General features: G+C 41.7%; 1 protein-coding gene across 11 annotated transcripts in view; it reads right to left on the reverse strand.

Moving 5' to 3' along the window:
* Positions 1-12,937: 12,937 nt before the first annotated feature.
* The window catches only part of abi3bpb (ABI family, member 3 (NESH) binding protein b), a 38,477-nt gene continuing 33,204 nt past the window's right edge, over positions 12,938-18,210 (reverse strand). For 10 of the 11 annotated variants that reach the window (XM_079807620.1, XM_079807627.1, XM_079807619.1 and 7 more), the window contains one exon: positions 12,939-14,300. In XM_079807620.1, coding sequence (XP_079663746.1) covers positions 14,185-14,300 — 116 coding nt within the window. In that variant the 3' untranslated portion in view covers positions 12,939-14,184. Of the gene's footprint in view, positions 14,301-18,210 lie in introns of all 11 variants that reach the window. The other variant, XM_079807621.1, reaches the window with a different exon arrangement.

Below are 18,210 nucleotides of genomic sequence, written 5' to 3' on the forward strand. Positions count from 1 at the left end.
TCCTGGGGCATATGGCATCCGCAGCCGCGGTAACGCCGCTCGGATTGCTTCATATGAGACCGCTTCAACGCTGGCTACACGATCGAGTCCCGAGATGGGCGTGGCACAGCGGATCCCTCCGTGTCCAAGTGACTCCGAGATGCCGCCAAACCTTCGGCCCGTGGTCGGACCCTTTGTTTCTCCGGGCGGGAGTTCCCCTAGAGCAAGTGTCCAGGCACTCCGTTGTCTCCACGGATGCCTCATCCACGGGTTGGGGTGCCACGTACAACGGGCTTGCAGTTTCGGGTCTGTGGACGGGGCCTCAACTGCAATGGCATAACAATTGCCTCGAGTTGTTAGCAGTTCGTCTTGCACTCAGCCGCTTCAAAGTGCCGCTCAGAGGCAAGCACGTTCTGGTCCGGACGGACAACACTGCGGCCGTAGCGTACATCAGCAAACAAGGTGGTCTACGCTCCCGTCGCATGTCGCAACTCGCCCGCCATCTCCTCTTATGGAGTCAGAAGCATCTGAGGTCGCTTCGTGCTGTTCACATTCCGGGCCTGCTCAATCGTGCGGCCGACAAGCTGTCACGTCAGCAGGTACTTCCGGGAGAATGGCGACTCCATCCCCAGGCGGTCCAGCTAATCTGGAGTCATTTCGGGGCCGCACAGGTAGACCTGTTTGCCTCCCCAGAGACGACCCACTGTCAGTGGTTTTATTCCTTGACCCAGGGGAACCTCGGGTCGGATGCCCTGGCCCACAGCTGGCCCCGGGAAGAATGCAAGTATGCGTTTCCCCCAGTGAGCCTTCTTGCGCAGACACTGTGCAAAGTCAGGGAGGACAAGGAGCAGGTCTTGTTGGTTGCTCCGTATTGGCCCAACCGGACCTGGTTCCCGGAACTAGTGCTCCTTGCGACAGCACCTCCCTGGCCCATTCCTCTGAGACAGGACCTCCTGACTCAGAGACGGGGCACGTTATGGCACCCGCGTCCAGACCTCTGGAAACTCCATGTCTGGTCCCTGGACGGGACGCGGAGGTTCTAGGTGACCTACCGCAGGCGGTAGTTGACACCATCACTTCCGCTAGAGCCACCTCTACGAGGCGCCTCTATGCGTTGAAGTGGAACCTGTTCGTCGATTGGTGCTCTTCTCGCCGAGAAGACCCCCGAAGATGTGCGATCGCATCTGTGCTTACCTTTCTACAGGATGGGTTGGAGCGAAGGCTGTCTCCCTCCACCCTCAAAGTCTATGTTGCCGCTATCGCCGCTAACCATGAGCTAGTAGATGGAAAATCTCTAGGTAAGCACGATCTGATCGTCAGGTTCCTTAGGGGAGCGAGGAGATTAAATCCGCCTCGTCCTCCCTCTATACCCTCTTGGGACTTAGCTCTGGTGCTTACTGCACTACAGAGAGAACCCTTTGAGCCTCTACAGTCAGCTGAGTTGAAAATCCTGTCGTTAAAGACTATACTCCTGATTGCGTTGGCCTCCATCAAGAGGGTAGGGGACCTGCAGGCATTTTCGGTCGACGAATCGTGCCTGGAATTCGGGCCCGGTAACTCTCATGTGATCATGAGACCCCGGCCTGGATACGTGCCGGGGGTTCCCACTACTCCCTTCCGGGACCAAGTGGTGAGCCTGCAAGCGCTGCCTTCGGAGGAGGCAGACCCAGCCCTAGCTTTTCTCTGTCCCGTCCATGCTCTCCGGACTTACGTGGACAGAACGCAAAGCTTCAGGACCTCAGAGCAGCTCTTCGTCTGTTACGGAGGACAGCAGAAGGGAAAGGCTGTCTCCAAGCAGAGGATGGCCCACTGTATAGTGGATGCCATCGTCTTGGCTTATCAGTCCCAAGACGTGCCCTGCCCGCTCGGGTTAAGAGCCCACTCCACTAGGGGTGTTGCCTCTTCCTGGGCGCTGGCTCGTGGCGCCTCGCTGACAGATATTTGTAGAGCTGCGGGGTGGGCGACACCTAACACGTTTGCTAGATTCTATAGCCTCCGTGTAGAGCCGGTATCTTCCTGTGTGCTCACTTCCCATAGTCAGTAACACCGAAATGCCTGTTCTAGTGTCGGCTTGCTGCGCCATTCCCTCCCCTATGGTAGACGGATGCGTGCGCTTATTCTGCTCCAGTCGAGTTCCCCGGAACGGCGAACCCTGTTGAGTCCTCCGCAACCCGCGGCAGTCGGACGTGGCGGAGCGTTTGACGCCAGGTCTAACACTCGTATGCATTGGTGGAACTTGTGTTAGGCTGGGTTCCATATGTAGTGACCCCCACGGCGGTCCCATATGTGTATTCTTCCACGGTACAGCTCCCTACGGCGAGCCCGTGTCTTTCCCTCGGCAGAGTGTCCTCTGCCGTTCCAGGTACGTGTTGTTCCCCCTCCACTAATTGGCCTGGGCCACCCCTGGGACTTCCGTATGTTGTGCTGCCCACGGTCAGCCCATACGTGTATTCTCCACATGTTAACTCCCTCTGGGCATGATGTGGCTTCCGCAGCTGCCTTCACAGGCACGCTTTCCCAGCGTTATCCAATACAGTCAGCTGAATGGGTCTTGCGGAACAGCAGCTTGGACTCTCCCTGCGTGAATTCCCGCCCGCATCAGATCGGGGTCTGAAGGGCTCATCGCTGGGCGCTGGAAGTGGTAGTAACTATGGCGTTTTCCATAGGGGATCCCAATTCGTCGGTACGTCCGACTAACGTCGAACGTGACCGACTGAATGGGAACGTCTCGGTTACGTATGGTAACCCTCGTTCCCTGAAGGAGGGAACGGAGACGTACGTCCCGTCGCCACAGTTGCTGTACCATCACTGCAGGTTGAGCCACTACGTTTGGCTCCTCAGTGAAAAACAGCGTGCATTCGCTCTCGCTTCCTGTTTATACCCGCAGTGCGGGGCGGAGCGCGAGATGCAAATCTCGCACGCCAATTGTTCATTGGCCGGTTCTAGATAGCTCGAAGCTGATAGGGGCTCCCAGAAGTGATCCCAATTCGTCGGTACATCCGACGTACGTCTCCGTTCCCTCCTTCAGGGAACGAGGGTTACCATACGTAACCGAGACGTTTTGGTCTATACGGCTAATTTTGCCCTTCATGACAACTGTGAGGGGGGTGAATTTTTGCATAACTCATTCCTTTACATTATATAAAGCCTTAAAGTTCTGCATAATTAAGGGTGTGGCCACTTCGAGTGACAGGTGAATAGCCATTTATCTGCTGTCTGTTAGTCATCGCGTCACTTCAGCTCCGCCCACGTCCCGCCTTTTTGCCCATTTTCTGTTATCCGGAAGTGATGCGCGATGACGCGCTGCCAAGATGGCAACGGCCATCTCGTCCATACTTTGCGCTTCAAAACTGCTCATCAGAATCCTATGGGTGACGTCACGGACACTACGTCCATATTTTTTAACAGTCTATGCTCAAAACCAGGGTAGAAAATAGTCTAGTACTTATTCAGTATGACGTTTTTAAATGTAAAAACCATGCGAACGTCATAAGTTGACCTCAGACAACAGCATAAAAAAATTAAAAAGCCAGTTCACCTTTGGGATGAATTAGAGCGGAGACTGCGAGCCAGGCCTTCTCGTCCAACATCATTGCTTGAAGAATGGTCAAAAATTCACATAAACACACTCCTAAACCTTGTGGAAAGCCTTACCAGATGATCTAAAGCTGTTATAGCTGCAAAGGGTGGGCTAACTCCATATTAAACCCTATGGATTAAAGTTCATGTACATGTAAAGGCAGGCGTCCCAAAACTTTTGGCAAAATAGTATATATATATATATATATATATATATATATATATATATATACACACACACACACACACACACACACACACACACACACACACATAACAGTTCAGTATATATTAGCAATGAAAGTTATGTAAATAAAAAAAAATTAAAAGAGAGAAATTATAAAAAATGAATGAATAAATTCATAAATAGTTCTTATGACATTTGAATATACTGTATATATAGATCTAGATACAAGATAAGGAGTATCTACATATTGGGACTTTTTTCATATTGTATATTGATTATAAGTGTATTTTTGCTTATTGCACTGAATAAAAAAAAAAAAAAAAAAAAAAAAAAAATATATATATATATATATATATATATATATATATATATATATATATATATATATATATATATATATATATATATATATATATATATATATATATATATATATATATATATATATATATGTAAGTTTAAAATATAATATTCTATGAAAACTAGATTTAATATCTTAATTAAATTTATCTTGATTCAATAATTTTTATATATTTTTAATGGAAAACTAAAAATACTTAAGGAAACGATTTTTTTTTTTTTGTATGGAAACCAGCAATACAAGTCCTAAAGACTGATCTTTTCAGCAGGACACTGACAAGCTTTCAGTTTGGGGAAGAAGTCATTTCAATGACATTGCGTTAGGAAAAACTACGAAGACAGCTCTTGGCCTACATGTCAGCTTAAGAAATTGAATTAAAGATCATCTTGTAGCGTCTGGTGGAAAGATAGTCACAAGCATTTTTGTTTTAGCACGGAAATCAGGTCACCAAATGATCTTTCTGGACACAGTGTTTCTTTGTTAACTGATTGGAAGATAAGTATTTTTTATTATTTTGAAGCATGTGTGGCCTTTTTTGAATCCTTAAATTCAGGACTGCTTTGAAGGTTTGTTTTCCCTGAACACATCGGCATGTAGAAAACACTGCTGTATTCATCGAATACATTCTCACAGAAGTGAAAATGGTTATTTTTTAATGGTAGAAGAAGAGTTAGTGAACATGTTACTCATAATTTTTACTATGATCTGTCTTCATACTCGATTCTAAATGGCTGGAAGCTGTAGCTTGGTCCATTTTGTTGCAAGGTTTTCTTCAACTTCATGTATCTTCATTTATCTGACAGCTTTTTGTTATATGAAGGTAAAAAATTTTCATGCTTTCATAATTATTTTTTACTACATTTCAAAAACCTTTTATTTATTTAGTTTTACCCTTGTGTTATTTTATTATAATTCATATACTATTATTAGTATTACTACAAATATTAGTAGCATATATATATATATATATATATACTAAAACATTTGTATAATCACCTTTTATTTTTTCAGTTTTAATTTTAGTTTTAGTTTGTTTTTGTTTTGTGCTTTTCTACTTCATATTAAACATATTTATTAATTTTATAATTTTAATTTACTTTTTTTTCCTCTAATTGTTATATTTAATTGTATTCTAATAGTTTTAGTTTAACTAATGGAAATACATAATATGAATTATTACATGTTTAAAGCTGCACAAAGAATGAAATAATTATGAACCATTTCAATATTTATTGTGTGAAAAATATTTATTTAAAATCTTTATAAACTATGACTTTTCCATAATTGTGGTGTCATTTCCACCACACCGAACAATTTTTTGAATAAATTTTTTTTTAAATGACACTTTATTTCGATAGCACACTTTAAACATTAAACAAACTAAGACAAAGGAAACAGGAAACTGAGAGTGAACAAACAAAGGGGCCGTTTACACAACACTGTTTAAACTTTTTATGCGATTTGGTCATTTATTTACACGACAACATTGTTTTGGGGGCCTGAAAACAAGTTTCAAAGTGCAAGTTTTTGAAAACGAGAACGTTATTGTCTTTGTGTAAACTACAAAAACACAAATCTATGAAAACGGGGATGTCAGGCGCACGTGTATGATAGCACAGAACGGATCACAAAACGCATCGTAGGCTACTCATTTGAAATATCTTTAAATCAACAATAAGGTTGATTTCAAAAATGTATCTGGCATTGTGACAAACATGGTCATTTTGATCTGACGTATAGAAAAGTGCAATTCATTTTTCATTAACGGTGTAAACCACAATATGTAATTTTTTGCCACTAGAGGTCGCTTATTCAAAACAAAGGCGTAGCTTGATGACGCCTTGATTTCACAAAGCTTTTATTATGCCGTAGATGAACGCTTCCTCTTCTTCTGCTCATGTGTATGTGGGGTAACGCAGCACTGTTTTATCATATTATATACACTTGAGCGTTCGCTCTGTGTCTACTATGAGACACTTGTTGCACACTGCAGTAAGCTAGATCGATTTTAGGCATGGTAAAACATTAGCCTGGTCTTACCAGACTCTAGTACATTTCATTTGTACAGAGAGTCTGGCCATTCTCCATTGACAAGCGTTTACTTCCTTGAAGGCGGGTACTCTGTTGAAGTTTAAAACTATTGGATCTGTCCATAGCCACTCTGGATCTGCCATAACCAAACGCTAACGTTTGGTCGTGAAGTATGTCATCTCAAACTAGCGCACGACATCAACGTCATCGTTCTCAGCCACTCCCTCTGTTCGCTGATTGGACTGTAAAAATTAGTTTGGAGAAAACCTAAGAATACACTGCAGTCCCAGACGGAGTACTGAAGGAAAATGAAAATTGAGCGGAAGTACGTAGGAGGGCGGAGCCAGGCTAGTAAAACATGGTACTCGCGGTAAAGCAAGAAAACGAGATTTAAACAATAAGACTAACTGTGTTGAGCTAAATAACAATGATTTGTTTTCTGTCTATGAATATATCCAAACAGTTATATATTAAAGCGTCTTTGGTGTTTCCATGGTTTCTACAAAATAAAACCGGAAATCGAGGATAACGTGGGTATGATGTCATTGCACGGACATGGTCCGTGTTCTGGTTAAAATTGCTTATTTCTCTGGATGTAAACATTCTTGGAAACATTTGGGAAAATGCAAGTGCACAAGTCAACAAATAAATATAACATTGTTCTAGTGGTTTTTGGATATTTTAAACCGATTAAAATCTTACATATTGTGCCTTTAAGTGACATTGCTAACTGCTGGCATGCAAAATACAGCGTTTTTAGTCGATTTCATATAATAGTGTGAACCTGATTTTACCAAGTGCAACATGTTCCTGGATCAACATTGTCATTTCCCTTTGATTTTAGGGAAAATGTATGGGTAGGGTTACATTTAGGGGTAGGGCTATGGTTATAAGTACATTTTCGAACATATGTTGACCCAGGAACATGTCTAACTTGGCAAAATCAGGAAGTGCCAGCTAAACAGTCTACTGCACAAAGCATCTTTCGTCTATCATCCAGAAAAGCCTTTGGATGCTAAATGCAGAGTTGGCATGTTGCTGAAAATAAGAGCGGTTTTCCTCTTCTTTCTCTTTCATATGATTAATGTGCTATAGGAGTATGAGCTTTGGCTTCAACAAATCACATGCTCTGACTGGATTGATGGAAATGAGTTTCGTGTTGAAAAGTGAAATAATAATTGTGTTTATGTATTGTGTGTGTGCCATTTCTCTGCTGGAGGCGACTCTCAAGACATTGTTTTGGAAACACTGACTCTGTGTGTTTTTCTTTCTGGTTGACATGTCTCTCCCACTGGGTTGAGATTTGACAAATCACATGGAACATTGTGGAGGAAATACCCTGATCATCTCGGCATCGGGATTCCCTGAGTGAGGGAGCTGATGGAGAGATGGCCTGCTTGGAGAAGATACCTGGCTCCCATGAAAGTGTGTGAGAGAAAGACAGAGAAGAAACAAGATTGATGGTCCTTGTCTCTATGTTGATTGGCTGGGTGATCGTGAGTTGTGTTCATCAGGATGGAAATGGTATTACCAGTCTCTCTCCTGTTTTCATCTCTTCCAGCTCTCAGTTCACTTAACATTAATAGGCCCAGATTCTGAACAGAACGATTTACTTTATGGGGCATTTGGCATTTCGGAGGTGACACACATTTGTCACGTTACCCTACATTACCCAGTTTACCCATAATTCATAACCTTGAGCAGTGGTGTAGCACTGTTAGTTATTGTAAAATTAGTTTATTATATTATTACAGAATCTTCCATATTGTTTTATTCAGGTTTTTTTAATGTGTATTTTGGAATTACGTATTGCATTGTATTGTATTGTGTTTTAGGGGTTAACGGAAATTTCCGTAAATTTGCTGGGTAATGTTCTGGCAGAAAATTGCCAGTGCATTTTCCGTTTTTGATTTTTTTTACCGTGTAGTAAACATAGGATTACCAACACCAAGATGAATAATAATGACATAATATGAATATGAATATGCAATGATGTCAATAGAATTGTTATAATATTAGCTGTACTGTTATATACTATGTAATACATTATTATTCTAATTTTACACTAGAACTGCCAGAGGTCACTGTATACCCAAAACCGCCAGCGGGTAAAATTTACCCATGCAGATTATTACTGTATTTTTACGGCTAAAAAACGTAATATGTCACTATACATTACTTTGTGAAGACAGTGGCATGATACAGAGTCATGAAATTATTATTTTTAGTCATCAACTATGTTTTTGTCCTGTTGTTTTATGCTATTTTAAGCAGGCTACACTAAACACTTTTTGGTGACTATAGGCTAAACCAGCCTGCAATGACGACGAGAATTAGATGGAAATAAATAAAATGTCATTAATCCCATATTAAGATAACCCATGTTATTTAAATTACTAAAATACCCTAAATAGACAATGAAGAGCAATAATAAATTGGAAATAGAGGAATTATATAGGGGTAAATTTGACCCGCTGGCGCTTATAGGTATAAATGTAGGTATAAAATCTGGTTTTATCTAAACAATTTTTAACAACAGGGGATTGTAAATAACACAGTTTTAGTAAAAGTCAGTGACTGGGAGACTTGGATATTTTATTGGAAATCTGTTATGTACATTTGAAAAACAGCCGTGGGTAAATTTTACCCCGTGGCGGTTCTAGTGTTAATATTAAAATAATTGTTAATGATAATAAATGACAATACTGCAAAAGAATGAGGAATGGTAATGACATAACATTTAAAATAAATAATGTTCTATATCAATATATAATGAATATATAAGCAGATCCTTTAAGTCCTGTAAGTCGCGAGGTGGGGCCTCCATGGATCGGACTTATTTGTTCAGCACATCCCACAGATGCTCGATTGGATTGAGATCTGGGGAACACCTCAAATTCATTGTTGTGCTCCTCAAACCATGAAACATTTTTGCTTTGTGGCAGGGCACATTATCCTGCTGAAAGAGGCCACAGCCACCAGGGAATACCGTTTCCATGAAAGGGTGTACATGGTCGGCAACAATGCTTTAGTAGGTGGTACATGTCAAAGTAACATCCACATGGATGGCAGGACCCAAGGTTTCCCAGCAGGACATTGCCCAAAGCATCACACTGCCTCCGCCGGCTTGCCTTCTTCCCATAGTGCATCCTGGTGCCATGTGTTCCCCAGGTAAGCGGCGCACACACACAACCGGCCATCCACTTGATGTGAAAGAATACGTGATTCATCAGACCAGGCCACCTTCTTCCGTGGTCCAGTTCTGATGCTCACGTGCCCACTGTTGGCGCTTTCCGCTGTGGACAGGGGTCAGCATGGGCACCCTGACTGGTCTGCGGCTATGCAGCACCATACGCAACAAACTGCGATGTACTGTGTATTCTGACTTGATTAACTTCTTGAACAATTTGAGCTACAGTAGCTCGTCTGTTTGATGGGCCAGCCTTCGCTCCCCATGTGCATCAATGAGCCTCGGCCGCCCATGACCCTGTTCCACTGCTCCTTCTTTGGACCACTTTTGATAGATACTGACCACTGCAGACCGGGAACACCCCACAAGAGCTGCAGTTTTGGAGATTCTCTGACCCAGTTGTCTAGCCATCACAATTTGGCCCTTGTCAAACTCACTCAAATCCTTATGCTTGCCCATTTTTCCTGCTTCTAACACATCAACTTTGAGGACAAAATATTCACTTGCTGCCTAATATATCCCACCCAGTTGCGACCAGTCCCCTTTAATTTCACACTATTGAATGATGTAAGCATCTTTGTTTGTGTATGTGTGACTATGGTTACATTTAATGAAAGGAATTATTTGATCGCAGAATAAGAGGATAACAGTGAGAAAATGTATAATCAAACACTATGTTCGATACAGCTGTGTGACAGCAAGTTTTCCCCTGGCTTTAGAACATTTCTCAAATGACTTTCTTGAATTTAATTCCAAGGTGGATTAGCAGAATGTTTGTGGTGCTTATGAGCGTTTGAAGTGTTTATAAAGAACACTCTCACTAACAATATTTCCATCTTGGATGCATCTCATGAACGAAATGCACATGCACATCTGGTCTTCGAGGACGAAAAAGAAGAAAACAAACGGACACTGCACTCTGCAAAGAAAAAAAAACCCATATGACAGAACAAAAAAAGCAGAGAAACTTATTTCAAAACAGGATGAGATAAATGACAAAACTAGTGAAGGATAGTTCTGTGTTACAGGCGGAATCTTTTCAGTGCTCATCCTTCTTGTTCACAGACCATATGCTACATATATCACAAGCTTCAATCCAATTGGCTGGTTTTCTGGTAATTCCAGGAGTCAGTGTCAAAGGGTCAAAGTTTGGCTAGCTAGGACATGGTTTTGAAAGTATATGTAACTACACCATCTGGTTCTACAAACATCTTACTCCATTGGAAATATGCTGAGCTGGTTATTATGTGGATGTGCGTCTGTGGTTGAAACCACACATATATCTATTTCACCACAACTGATCGAGGACATTAAGTGACAAGGACACTCACATGCACACATAAAAAATGAGACCAATTCAGCAGTACTCCAGTGAGCCATGAAAATTACCACTGCACGTTTTCATTTGCTTTGTGAGGTTTATTTTGGTTCGGGTTGATAGTCAGCAGATTCTTTCCTCTTCCCTATCATTGGGCAACTAATTGTTCAAAATAATTACAATTAAAGGAATTGTTCACCCAAAAAGGAAAATTATCCCATAATTTACTCACCCTCAATCCATCCTAGGTGTATATGACTTTTTTATTTCAGTCAATCACAATTGGAGTTATATAAAAAAATATCCTGACTCTTCCAAGCTTTATAATGGGAGTGAATGGAAATTTTGAAACCACAAAAAAGCTCATCATTCATCAAAAAAATAATCCATACGGCTCCAGGGGGTTAATAAAGGCCTTCTAAAATGAAGCAATGCGTTTTTGTAAGTAACCTCTGACCCGACACATGACATATTGATGAACGCAGAAGCACTGAGGATAGAGCAAAACGAAACACTGGTCACGAATTAGAAGTCTAAAACTAGCATTGTTAAGAAGAAATGTTGGAGGAGCTTGAGTTTGTTGCCCAGCTCTATTTGTTTGAACCGCCAGAGCTTACTCTCACCTTACACTACTCCTACATCCTATGTCATACGTCGAGTCAGAGGTCACTCTTCCGCCGGAACTAGACTTGAGTACGGCCATTACCGGAAGTCAGTGATTATAGTTTATAAAGTTGGATATTTTCTTACAAAAAAGAATCGCTTCACTTCAGAAGGCCTTTATTAACTCCCTGGAGCCGTATGGACAACTTTTATGATGGATGGATATGCTTTTTTGAGCTTCAAAATCTATGCTACCATTCACTCCCATTATTAAGATATTGGCTGAAAGAAGAAAGTCATATACACCTAGGATGGCTTGAGGGTGAGTAAATTATTTTTGGGTGAACTAACCCTTTGATTGCAATATTTGCTGAGTAAAACCTTATTGTAGCCAGGGACGTAGTAAACATTATAACACTTTTAGAAATGTCTAATTTCGCACCTACTCCCAATTATTTTAATAGTTTTATTTTGCTTGCCGCCAGAATGAGGGGAAACAAATGTAGCGGCCTACCTAAAACAGCAATTTTAAGATGTCCAAATGGCCGCCAAATGATTGTGGCAACAATCCTTTGATTTTCCTGCCAGATCTTAGTACTTTAGCAACCCTCAGGCTTATATTGAGTGATCCACTGTATACACATAAACTAAAGCTCAATCTTGCAACCAAAGTCCCGTCAGTAAACCCAGAGCTCCTTTAATAACAAACCCATGTGTATTTGTGAATGTTCCCGAGATCCTCCCAGCACGTGTTGGGACCTAAATTGGACACTGGACTTGTTGCAAGAAGCTTAATTCTTGCTGACAGGCCAGGCACGGACTACGCAACAGCTACTTTGAAAGCAGCTGTGAGAAGAGTGAGGCATTAAAGCGAGCTGTAAAGTTTGTAGAGAGAGAGAGCTGTTGATTTGTGTGAACGCCTCACTGTCGAAAACAGACAAGTCAAGTTGTGAGGGTGGCCTGCTGTCAATGAGTTTAGGCAAAACTTCTCGTAATCTGCAGCTTTATACCAGTCAAAGCTGTTCATGACCTCGGCATTGTCTTCCTGTAAAACTACATGTCCTTAAAATCCCAATCTTGACTTTAGACCCATTTCCCCACAACCAAAGCACTGGTCGGCCGGTCTGTAGCCATAGATACGTCATTGAATTGGTTAAAAACATTAGGTTGCATAATAGCAACATTTTTATGTAAATAAAGTTGTGGAAAATGGTGACCAAACAGATTGTTTTGCCAGTTTTGCTGATTTGGACACAGTCTGTTGACTTTTTATTGTCTTCAACCAAAACTAACGTTTATATCTTTCTATCTCTCACTTATACGCGCCCCCTTTTTCTTTTGGTTGGAAACCTAATAAAGTCACAGAGAGGCATTTCGAATTTTATAGTCTTTTTTTCCCTCTCTCTAGCTTTGTGGTTTTCAGAGAATGTCCCTGTATTGGGTTTGGCAGGGCAAACTCCTCTCTTTTTCTAGCTCTGGAAAAGTATAGTAATGCAGTAAAGCATGTATTGATGTTTATTTTTATAATTTGGGTTGGTGAGATGGGGCAAGTTGAGAGTAGTTTAATGGTGTTCAAATTCTCAAGGGTCAAAGAGACCCAAGTGTTAACAGACCCACCTGAGAGACTGTGATTCATTGTATTCTCTAGAAATCCCCAAAGTGCAACAACAAAGACGGGACTCAGCGGATTAAAAAAGAAACAAAACTTCTGGTTTTTATTATTGTAAAATACATACAGAAGAAAACAAATCCAGAACAACAACAACAAACAACAGTTTCATTTTACAAACATATTCCATGAAAATACGGATAAGCCAGAGAAACTCTGCCAAGGGATTGGCAGGGACAAAACTGTACAAAATATGGGACCCAGACAAGCACTTCTTGAAGTATTAAGATCTTCAAGACTCCTTGAATGTATTCAGTGGGTTAACACTCAAAAAAGAAGTGAGAATTACTTGTATGCAACTTGTATTGTGTTTCACAAGCTTGAGGGGACAGGATTTTTAATTCTCTCATAGGTTTCCTGAAAAAATACTCTCTCCATATACATATAAATACATTTGTGCTGTGCAAATTGCAAGTGTAAGGTCATCCTTACGATCTAGAACCATCAAATATACCAGGACATACATTGGAAGACTACAGCCATGGTACAAAGCATTTGAGTGAATGAGAATTTGCATGTTGTGTGTGTGTGTAGATGTGTGTGTGTGCGTATGTAAAGAAAATGATTATGTTCATCCCAGCCCGTTGTAAACATAGACGTGACGTCGTCTTGAGTCCATTATTTCTATTCTAGTGTGGGTAAGCTGACTTGTTGAGCCAGTACATTGTGTTTGTAAAAGCAACATAGTGAAAAGTCCCAGCTATACATATCATCTGACATAACAGAGACCTAAACTAATACAGCTGCCTCTGGTGGTAGACAAAAGCCCAGGCTGTCTTTAAAGCGCTTAATAAAAGCCTGGCCCTTTCTCACTGGAAGAAAGCCAGTGAAGAAACCACAAACTTTGATAAATAATATTACACAAAATATCAAAATAGTTTCAGGGAGCCAGCTTCCCAATATTTAAACAAGTATTTTTTTTTACCTTTCTTTTTTTATGTTCATCACTTCAATGTATCCAAAGTGTTTTTCTCATAATGAACGTTTTTTTTTTTTTACCTTTGTTCTAGTTACTGTACGATAAATAATAATATGAGGCATTGTTTTGCTATTACATGTCACAAATGCACTCAAAAGTATTCCCTGACTCTTTGATCCTGTACACTATTATACATGGTACGAACTTGGTGACGTAGGCTGAGGAGTGACTGAACTTGCCATCATTGGTGGGGGGAAAACAGTAAAAAAAAGCCTGTCATGTGACATTAGCAGGCACCGACCCCATCCAATGAGAGTTGCTCTTCAGGGTTCCGTGTGGACTCCGGTCCTACCATTTCCCTGGAATTGGCGTACCGCACTCGTACCATGCGACATAGGTGATGTGGGAGTTTCCACCTATCAGGCCGAAGTGGACTGGCTCTTGTCTCATTGCTCTGTAGAAACCTGAAAATCATTAAGAAAAGCATTAGTCTCTGAGCCAAGTAATTGGGTGCACCCAAAATCACATACTACCCTACTATATAGTAGGCAAAAAGCATTATGTGACAAAAGACAATTATGTGACAAGGGAGAGGATTTGTGAATAGCAGTGAAGCTACTCAACTGACGCTGGTAGGTCACTTGATAAGGGCATCATGTTGAATGTTGTGCGTTACATTCATATTACACACATTCATAGTATATAATGTACTTTTGAGTGGCCGTGAAGTAATTACTTATTCAAAATAAGTACCTACTCAAGAGAGCAGGGCTTGACATTAACTTCTTTGCTCACCAGTGTCACATGTCTGTCCTGTTTCATTGAGGACTGGTGGTGTTTCGTTATTTTGGTCCATGTGCTTCTGTCTGCAGTCTTGACCCCACCCTCCTTGTCATCTAATTAGTGATTAATTTGCCCCACCTGTTGTCCTTGTTACCTGCCTTGTTTGTCTCCTATTTAATCTCTTTCTGTTTTCTGTCCTGTGTTGGTACGTTGTTCAATGTTACGTCTTCCGTTCCCGGTAATTATGTTTCAAGTTGGGTTTTGGTTATTTTATGTTAGATTATTTCTCCCTCGTGTGTTTTTGATTTGTGTTTCTGTTTATTTTGTGTAATAAATACCCTTGTTCCTGCACTTGAGTCCTCACACCAGTCTTTCCTGATTTGATCCTGACAACCAGCCACTGTGGCTAATGGTTTTCCAAAGTTACTAGCCACCCAGCATTTTCACTGGCCACAATTTTGACATGGATACCATGGGGAAAAACTGCCATATATATACTTTTTAATATTATCCCATAATGTGGCAGCTTGATATATGTGACCCTTGACCACAAAACCAATCATAAGTCACACTTGTATATTTGTGGCAATAGCCAACAATACATTGTATTGGTCAAAATTAAAAAAATAATAATAATTATGCCAAAAATCATTAGGATATTAGGTAAAGATCATGTTCCATGAAGATATTTTGTAAATTTCCTACAGTAAATATATATAAAAATGTATTATTATTAGTTGTATGCGTTGCTAAGGATTTTCTCAATATACAACCATACATCAATGGAAAGCTTATTTATTCAGCTTTCAGATGATGTATAAATCTCAAATTTAAAAAAATGTATGTAGTATGTAGGCTGTAAGACCTGACACGCGGATCGATTATATTGTTACACATGCGTTTTCTTTCTCAACTGTTTACGTTTGCTTAAAACATAACTGACTGTGTTTACGTGAATACTCGCCAAGACTGGCATTTTGACATTATTTTGTGTGTATTTGACTGTTTAAGCCAGGGGTCTCCACACTCGGTCCTGGAGGGCCGCTGTCCTGCAGAGTTTAGCTCCAACCCCAATTAAACACACCTGAACCAGCTAATCAATGTCTAACTAGGGCCTTGTAAGACACTGATTAGCAGGTTCAAGTGTGTTTATTTGAGGTTGGAGCTAAACTCTGCAGGACAGCGGCCCTCCAGGACCGAGTGTGGAGACCCCTGGTTTAAGCGCAATAAGCAGTGAAACAGAACTCAATTTAGTGCTGAGAGGCGGCTTTATGTGCACGCACTATGGGTAATGAGTAAAATTATGCGCAATACGCTGAGGGTGTGAACCTACACTGGTCTCACAGTTCGGTTCGATTACGATTATCATGCCATCGATTCGGTTCGGTTTGATATCACAATGCATTGACGATGCACTGCATCCTCATGTATATAATTTTGTCAGTCAGTTATGTGAACTGAACCTTTAATTTTACCTGCTCAAAGAAAACACGCTTCATGAATGTTGTGGCGAGCAGCGAGGCTGAGGGGCCGTGAGAGCGGGACGAGGCTGCGGTCATTATTATGATGATGAGCGCCAGCTGCGTGACGGGAGTATAAAGGAGGAGCGACGACAGTGAAGGACGAGAGAGGACCAGGCCTGGATTTTAATTTGGGTTTTATTTATGTTTTGTTATGTGTGTGCGGCAGTCGTCCGTGAGGGGCTGCCGCTTTTACTTTCACTTTGTTTGTATTCTTTTTGATTAAAGTATGTTGTAGCCTATTGTTCGCCGGTTCCCGCCTCCTTCTTCCCACACGAACGAACTTCGTTACACTGGTGCCGAAGCCCGGGAGGAAGGAGAGACATGCTGTCGAAGAGCCCTCGCTGCTGAGGGGGATCGCGGTGCTGAGGAGGTCGGGCAGCGCGGATGCGTGAAGACCGCGAGGAGCTGCCCGAGGCGGTGGTGCTGGAGTGAATGAAGATCCGGTGGGACGGAGAACTCGCTGCCGTGCCCCTGGGTCGAGGTGGGGTGGCTGCCGTCCGAGAGGGAGCGGAGGAATCGCCAGCGCTTGCCCTGAGCGGGAGCCTGCTGCCGTCCGCCATGTTGGGGAGGAGCAGGGAGCGCGGGAATGGGATTCGCTCCGGCTGCCCTCGACAGGAGGAGCCACCGCCGGCCTGCGAAGGGCGTTGGGGGTATGTGGCGAGCAGCGAGGCTGAGGGACCGTGAGAGCGGGACGAGGCCGCGGTCATTATTATGATGATGAGCGCCAGCTGCGTGCCGCATTGGCCTCGTCTCTCGCGGAGGAGTGACGGGAGTATAAAGGAGGAGCGACGACAGTGAAGGACGAGAGAGGACCAGGCCTGGATTTTAAGATGTATTTTTATTTAAAAGCGGCAGTCGTCCGTGAGGGGCTGCCGCTTTTACTTTCACTTTCACTTTGTTTGTTTGTTTATTTAATTAAAGTTTGTTCTATTGTTCGCCGGTTCCTGCCTCCTTCTTCCCACACGAACTAACCTCGTTACAAATGTATCAAACAAAATTTAATTCTGGGCACAGGAGACAACAGGAGCGTTTAGAACAAATACACAATATACTAAAAGCCACATCAGGAGGTGGTCTGGCCGCATTACAGTGAAAGCTAAAGTCTAAATGCATCTAGTTGTTGAAAATTTTACTCCTCCCAGCAATGCTAAAAAATAAACGTGTGAGAGCGTTATGGGCTATATGACATGTTATAGCCAGATATGACAGCGCTACTGAAGCACGCATCGCCGCAGACGAGCAGCTGCGTATCTCTTCATCAAGCCAGCGCACAAACTACCGCAAATAAAACCGAAAGCAATTTGCAGGTGCTCAACATACAATCATATTCATTAAAAGTAAAGAAAGCGAATGATCTTACTAGTGCTGTTGCTGCTGCGCTCTCTCTCCTATTGCGGTCTTTGATTTTGAAATTAGCTGATGATTAATAAAATGCAGCTCATATCTGTTGTTTTCGGTGACGTTAACTCCATTAAATTTGCATATAGTGCGGGAATTGGAGATTGGATTTATTTTGAGGAGTTACATTTATGTGACCAAATGTAAATGAAATCGTTTTGATAAAAAATCAGTAAAAACGTATGAAGTGACCAGGTGTAAATAGGCCCTTTAAGAACTCTAACGTTGATATAATTTGATCCATTTTTGGCTGAGCTGGGTCCACCTTGGCACTGACAAGCGTTAACAGCTCACGATGAAAACGGCTGACGTGGTTTCTCAAGTTAGGGGTATTATTACCCCATGCACATTTTATTTGTGCGTGACATGATTTACACACAGCGCGTGTCTTCTCCAGGTCGTGCTTACCAGGTTGTTCATAAAAGCCGAAATGTGCCCAGATGTCTGCTTTTTAAAGTAGTTGGAGCATTTTTAATTACTCGACCTAATTAAGCATAATTAAAAAATTCTGCATTTCAAGAAGGATGCAAAGGTAAAAGTTTTATAAAAGTGGTTTATATGATCAATTGTGTATTAATAATATCTATACTGTATATATCTATCACTGTATATCAGGTTTTCAGAAGTCATACGATAGTTTTGTTGCATATGTTAACTAAAACCATAGCGA

Source organism: Gobio gobio, assembly GCF_949357685.1.
Source record: "Gobio gobio genome assembly, chromosome: 24".
Classification (NCBI taxonomy): domain Eukaryota; kingdom Metazoa; phylum Chordata; class Actinopteri; order Cypriniformes; family Gobionidae; genus Gobio; species Gobio gobio.